General features: G+C 54.5%; 1 protein-coding gene across 1 annotated transcript; it reads left to right on the forward strand.

Moving 5' to 3' along the window:
- The first annotated feature begins 483 nt into the window (after positions 1-483).
- CCDC177 (coiled-coil domain containing 177) lies at positions 484-6,238 on the forward strand. The gene has a single exon (XM_079128651.1). It carries the CDS (start codon positions 2,052-2,054, stop codon positions 4,257-4,259), a length of 2,208 nt encoding a protein of 735 aa, XP_078984777.1. The 5' UTR covers positions 484-2,051; the 3' UTR covers positions 4,260-6,238.
- The last annotated feature ends 1,007 nt before the right edge of the window (positions 6,239-7,245 follow it).

Genomic DNA, 7,245 nt, shown 5'->3' on the forward strand with positions numbered 1-7,245 from the left:
TTTTCACACTCCAGGGCCAAGTCACCCTTGAGTGTTGCTTCTTTCACTCTACTTCCAGAATCCTTCCCCTTCCCCATAGGATCCATTCCTCCTACTGTTGGTCCCTCTCTGGTCCTAGTCCTCCCTGCCTTGGTTAAAAGCAGTGTCTAGTTAACTGGGCTTCCTGTCTCCTCTTGGTGCCCACCCTATTGTTTCTAGAGTCGTGTTCTTCAAATGTTAACTAAATAATGTTATTTCCTCGCTTGAAACTATTCATTTTCTCCTTACAGCCTACTTTACAATGTCAAACTTCTTTAACAACACAGTTCACCATACTCTCTGATGCTGGGTCCCCCCACACCTCCCTTCCCTCAAGGGTTTCTCCCATCCCTCTCTTCCAGTCAAAATGGAAAAGAGGTGGGGAGGAGGTATCTCAAAATAACACTCATGAAATGTTTCTAACTGCCTTTAATTTTATTATCTGGAACTAGTAAGTCATAAAATGTTGCATTAACTAGACACATATGTTCTTCCTGCCTCAAAGCCATATGAGTATTCTTAGTTTTTCTTTAAAAATAAAATTACAATTTGGATCAGGTACCACATGTCCACCCAATTATTCCTGTCAAGTTTGTTTGCTTCTCAGGGTGCCCTGGAAAAATCAGCTGAGAGATTCCTTCACCCTACCCAGCTAAGGTGCAGACAGCCTAGTTTTCATGGTGATATATATATATATATAAATATATATATATACACACACACATATATATGGATATCCATATATATGTGTGTGTGTGTAGTATTCATGTATATATAAGTATTACATATACAAATTGTATGTAGATACTGTTTTTTTAATTTCTTCATCCTCTAAGCAAATAAACTATCCCTTAAGTGTCCACCAGGAGGCGCCGGGGGCAGCGAAAGACCTGCGGTACCTTCACGATTGTAGAGGTGGAGATGGATGCAGCAGCGATGGAACCCGGCTTCCTTTTTTAAGAATCAATGTGAGCGAAGGGAGCAGAGCTGTGTTATTTTAGGGAGACTTTGTCGCACTCCCCCTCCCGTGTGTAGGTAGCATCTGGGTTGTGTGCGCGCCCTGCTTGCGGACCCCATGGAGAGGCGCAGTCGGCGGCAGCTGGGGCTCCTTTCGTGGTTGCAGCCCGCAGTAACCCGACCCCGCCAGTGCAGGGACTGAAGAGGCTCGGCGAAAGCGGAGAGCTTCGAACAAAAGCCCTCGGCGCGGGCCCGGGGTCCGGGACTTGGGGTAAGTGAACCAGTCTGGGAGCCCAAACCTGCAGACACTGGCGCGGATGGGCTCGCTGCGCTCAAGGAGCCCACCCGCGGAGATGCGGTGGGAGAACGGGTGGACATGAGGGGGCGGGTGTCCTAGCACATACGGGTGGATGGATACCTTCAGCACATTGGACTTGGAGGAAATTGGGTGCATCTGGGAGGCTCCAGGCGCGGTCTGAATCTCCTTCAAACAGCCGGTGGGGCCTGGGGGTGAGGGGGCGGGCAGAGCTCCTAGCAAGCCCTGCCCAAAAGACAGGAGCAAGAAACCATCACCCTCCTGCAAGGGTCTTTGAAGATTTTTCTCACTCCTTCCATCACCCCTGGGTCCCGCGCCCGATCTCCTCTGGCAGTGGAAATCAAACGTAAACTTCTTCCCGAGGCAAATGGGGTCTTCGCAGCAATGCACTTTGGGATGAACAGGCCTCTTTCCTTTTTTGTGCCTGCAAAGCTGCATCCCCACAGCCCGCCTAAGCTACAAACAAATAACGCTAATCCGCCCGGGAATCCTCTAGCGCCTCCCTCGTTGGCTGCTGCCGACACTTCTATCTTTTCATTTTAACTTGCAGTAGAAGGGGAATGCATCTAGAGGGCAAGACACCCGGGGGGCCTAGCCACAGGGACTCGCATTCCGAAGCCGAGGGAGATTGTGGCTGCTCTGAGGACCAGTGAGTCCCTCCCACCCCCAGCCTGGATTTTCAGGGCATCGGTTTTCTGACTTACCTTCCACCAGGCCTCTGAGCCTAATCCGAAAGCGGATTAAATTGGGAGGGGTGAATATGGATGAGGAGGGGGAAACAGCTCTCAGCTGTATTCCTCTACGTTCCTCCTTGTCATCTGCAGACTCCAACAAAGGACGAGGCTCAGCCATGGTGGACCCGGTGCCTGAAGAGGAAAAGGAGGGAGCCGAGCCTGGAGGCTTGGAAGGGGACGGGGCCACAGCGTCTGTGCCCCCTGATGCCCAGGGCGCCCAGCAGCCCGCAGCCTCCTCGGCCTCGGCCTCCGCGGCGGTGCCGCACAAGGCAGAAGTCCCTAGCGCAGCAGAAGGCGGACGACGGGAGCAGTCTCCGATGTTGCACCTCGACCTCTTCAACTTCGACTGTCCGGAGGCAGAGGGCAGCCGCTACGTGCTGACCAGCCCCCGCTCCCTTGAGGCCTGCGCACGCTGTGCTGTCAAGCCCGTGGAACTGCTGCCACGGGCCTTGGCCGACCTAGTGCGCGAGGCTCCTGGCCGCTCCATGCGGGTGGCCACTGGCCTGTACGAGGCGTACGAGGCGGAGCGGCGCTCCAAGTTACAGCAGTGCCGGGCCGAGCGCGAGCGAATCGTACGCGAAGAGAAGCGGCGCCTCTTCACGCCGTTGGGCCCCGCGGCTGCCGCAGCTGCCGCGGCCTCGGCCTCAGCCCCAACTCAGAGCGCAGGCAGCAGCAGCAGCTGCAGTAGCACCAGCCTCCCGGCCTCACCCGCACCGCGTGCCGCCCGCAAGGCCTCTCCCAGTCCCTCCTCTGCTCGGACCCAACCTCCGCCCGCAGGTTCTCGGACAGGAAGGAAGAGCCACTCGCTGGACTCGCTGTCCCGCCGGCGTGACGGTGCTCTCAGCTCCGAGTCGGGTGCATCGTCGTCCTCCTACAGTGGGGAGAGCCTTCGGGAGCTTCGCTGGCCGCCCCGGGCCCCAGCCAGGAACAGTTGCCCCGCAGGGTCAGCGTCCTCTGCCCCCAACCCTTTGGGCCGTCCTTCGGCGCTTGCCCTGGTTCCACTCACTGGCCGAAGTTTCAGCCTTGGGGACCTGAGCCACTCTCCGCAGACTGCTCAGCACGTGGAGCGCATCGTACGCCAAGTGCGCGCCGAGCGGGGCCTGCGCGGGGTTCCAGAGCGCGACCGGAAGATTGCTGCACTCATGCTGGCGCGGCACCAAGAGGAGCGCCTGTTGTTGGAGCAGCGCGCCGCAGCCCACGGCCAGTGGGAGCAGCAGCGCGTGCGTGCCGAGCAGCGGCGCGAGCGCGAGGAGCGCGAGAAGCAGCGCGCTCTAGAGCAGGGCCGCCGGGCCTGGGCTGCGCAGGTGGAGGAGCGGCGGGGCCGCCGGGGCCGCGAGGAGCGTGAGGCAGCGCGGCGGCGACAGCAACAGTGGGAACGCAGCGAGGAGCGACGACGGGAGCTGGCCGAGCGCCAGGGCCTGCTGCGGCGGGAACGGGCGGAGCGCGCGGCTCGGGAGGACCGGCTGCGTAAGCTGCAGCAGGAGCAGAACCTGAAGCAGCGGGAAGAGGGCCTGCAGGAAGGGCGCGAGCGGGCCGAACAGGTCCGCAGAGAGCGCGCCCAGCGCGCGGCACGCACCAAGCAGCGGCAGGAGGGCCAACTGCAGCGCGAGAAGCGGGAACTGAGCCGCGCCGAGCGAGCGCGACACGAGGCGTTGCTGCGGGGCCGAGCCCGGCAGCAGCACGAGGAGCGAGAGGGCCTGCGGAGCTCCTTGGAGGCCAGCTTGGGCCGCGCGCAGGAGAACTATGAGCAATTGGTGGAGCAGCGCACCCGGGAGCTGAGGGAGCGGGCCCGGCGGGAGGAGCTGCAGGGCAGGCGAGCCAAGGAGGCTGCGGAACGCAAAGAGCGTGAACATCAGGCTCACCTGGAGGCCCTGGCCCGGGCCGGGGAACGACGGCTGCAGCACGCGGCGCAGGTGGCGGAAGAGGCAGTGCAGCAAAAGGCCCGGCGCGTGGGCCAGACCCGGTTGGAGAAAGAGCGGACCCAGCGCGCCAACAAGGAGAAGGTAGAGAGGGACGAAGACTGCCGCCGGCGGGAACTGCTCCAAGCAATCGGGCGCAAGCTGGAGCGCAGCGAGCAGCTGTCACGGGAACGGCGCAGCGCATTGGAGAGTGCTCGCTCTACCGCCCGCGCCTCCTTCCACGTGCGTGAGAAAGTTCGAGAGGAGACCAACACGCGCTCCTTCGACCGCATGGTGCGGGAGGCCCAACTACACGCCAGCCTAGACCGCAAATGACTGCAGCCCTGCGCTGGCCAGACTGGCACACACAGTCCGGGGGCGGAGCTGGGGATTCCCTCGGCCACTTTGAGTCCCCGCTGCATGGGCAACACCATGAACTCTCGAGGCTTCTGAGCAATGAAGCAATGAAAGGAGTGACACATGGGACTTTTCATTCTGCACCCTTGGTTTTCAACAAATTACTTCGTTTGGAGATGCCATGGCACAATCTTTGTCCACACCCACCCTTGCCAACCTCCCTATGTCTTTTGGGTTGGAATAGAGTGTAGCTGCGTAGGAAGTTCTGCACCCCTCAAGAGCATAGAGGGGAACGCCCCTTCAATTGCAGTTGCCCAAGGCATCTTTCTGATACTGGAGTCTGAGGGCTTTCAGTTGCAGCAGCGGAGGGGGCATCTGGATCACCTCCGTCTTTCAAAATATGACACATTGCACAAAGCTTGGAGGCCTGCCAGAAAAGCACAGCACTTCCAAGGTGTCAGGCCATGCACAAAGTGAACCAGAAAATCATTGATGTTTTGTATGCTTGACTATCAATAAGTCACCGGAGCAAATTGTGTTATTAGCTACGATACTTTTTCAGTTGAGTCCCGTAGGTTTTCTAGTTAGACAATCATCTGCAGACAATGATCAATTTATCTCTTTCTCTCTCATTCTCCCAAGTGGCACAGGAAATGGATTGGTTTGGTGGTGCTGTTAAGTGGGGAAATGCTGGGCCCCAGGAGGTGGTGGTTTCCTCAGGCAGCAGTGTCTATCCCATGAAGCTTCTTGCTGGATGATTTGGGGTGGGCAGTGGTGTCTGATGCCTTCCTCCCATTTGTGAGGCCCACGCCTGGCAGACAGCAGCCATGCCTTAAGCAGAGCTACCTTATGTGCCTGCCCAGGCCATTCTTGCCTAAATCTTCAGCCCTGAATGCAGTCTCAAGGGTGGGCCCCAGAGAGCTTGGAGTTAGGATTCCCTCTGTGAAGGAATCATCTCCACTAACCCGAAGACAAATTATGGTATCCTTGGCTGCTTTCCTGTGGTGGCTGAAGAGCTAGACTTGCCTCTGTGTTGAGAGTTGTGCTCACTATTGTTGGTAGAGTCTCACCCCTCCCTTCCCAGGAAAAAGAGAGTCTCCCCGCTAAATTTCTGGTACCTTCTCGAATATGACTGAAAGTATTTAATTTGTCTCTTGGTGCCTCACCTTTCCTAACTGCCAGATGGGGCCATCAGAACTCCTCTTCTGGTACCTCAAGTTCTCCTGGATCCAAAGCACTGCTTCAGTATTATTTGTTGGACTTCTTTGTGCCTTTCTTGACCTGGAGTTGGGAGGCAGGAGGACTGCGGTGAGCCTGCTCTGTTGCTGGGAATATGGATTCCTGGCACTGGAAGGAGCCGTACCTCATGGACAGATGGTCTTTTAGCCTCTGGCAGGAAGTACTTGCAGTGCCAGGCCACACCCTGGTCCAAAAAGCTCAGTTATCACCAGGCATTTTTAGGCTTTCCTTCCATGAAGCTGAAATTGCCCCTGCTATATCCATCCATTGACTCTGCCTTCATCAGGGAAGGTGGGAAGTAGAACATTACTTTTTACATTAACTCAAGGTCAGGAAATAAAGAAATTACCAAAAAAAGAAGAAGAAGAAGGAATCAGGGTAGAGAACTACTACATTAGACATATTTCATGTATGTTCTGCTGGGCAGAATTGTCCCTAAAATGGCTGGTTTTTACATATGCACTCACTCACACGTACTTTGTTAACCCACCACCCCATCACATGCTAACAAATACAGGAGTCTCGTGTTGTGTAGAAGGAAACAGTGGTTAGGTGTTACGATTGAGATGATGACGCCAGGAAGGAGCTGTGTGCCAAGGTTTAGTTCTTGAATGGATGAATTTTTCCCTTAAAATTTCTTCTTGTTGGTAACCAGGGTGTCAGTGAACTGTAATCATTGGTGTTGTCTGTGAGTCAGGAGCATTTAACTAAAAAGTTAATGTTATTCTGTGGTTCTTATCTTGTGGTTCTTGAGTTGCTAAAGGATTTTTGAAACTTTCATAGAAAGTTCCACCCTCAAAACCACTTACTTGAGCTGGGGAGATGGCTCAGTCGGTAGAGTGCTTGCCTTGCATGCACAAGGCCCTGGGTTCGATCCCTGGCACTAAAAAAATAAAACCACTTACTTTAGTGTGAGGGGACAATCTGGGTTTTTTTGGACAAGGTACTGCAAAGGTACATGGGTAATCCTACCTGGCTCTTGGCCTAGTTTGTTTTCTAACTTAACTGAGTGACTTTAGGTAGATCACCTTTCTATGCCTTGGTCCGTCCGTCCCCCCCCCCCCCCCCCCGCAGAATGGGGATCACACAAGCACTGTGAGGATGAATCAGAATCCAAGTGACAGTCTCAGTTCTGTCACTCTAGAATTGCAGGCACAATTGCTATAAACAGGAAGGATCATGTGACCATAATAAAGTACAGCCATGACCTGGTACAGAAGGAGTGGTCTTGGAAAGCACATCATGGATGATAGCGTCACATGTGATATGGACATGGTGGTGCACACCTGTAATCCCAGCGACTCAGGAGGCGGAGGCAGGAGGATCACAAGTTTGAGACCAGCCTCAGCAACTTAGGCCCTAAAAAGCTTAGTGAGACCCTGTCTCAAACTAAAATAGCTGGGGATGTGGCTCAGTGACTAAGCACCCCTGGGTTCAATTATCAGTAACCAAAAAAAGAAAGAGAGACGAGAGATGCACTAAGAATCACTGTGTAAAGACAAAAAATCCTTTGAATTCTTAAAAAAAAATACATATAGCCAAGTAAAATTAAAGCAAAAATAGAAGCCAAAGCTAGTGGCAATATGGAATGGTTGCTCCAAAGCCCAGACCATTCACTAAAATATAGGCCCACTCCTGTTTTCTAGGGAAATGTTCATGGTGCTCTCTGAAGAGGAGCAATATTTTAAAATCTACTGAGCCCTTAATTTATATTCTTTTCTTTGAA

The sequence above is a fragment of the Sciurus vulgaris genome (genome assembly GCF_902686455.1).
Source record: "Sciurus vulgaris genome assembly, chromosome: 2".
Lineage (NCBI taxonomy): Eukaryota > Metazoa > Chordata > Mammalia > Rodentia > Sciuridae > Sciurus > Sciurus vulgaris.

Coding starts and splice junctions, on each gene's coding strand:
- CCDC177 (XM_079128651.1), top strand. CDS start 2,052: ATGGATGAGGAGGGGGAAACAGCTCTCAGCTGTATTCCTCTACGTTCC.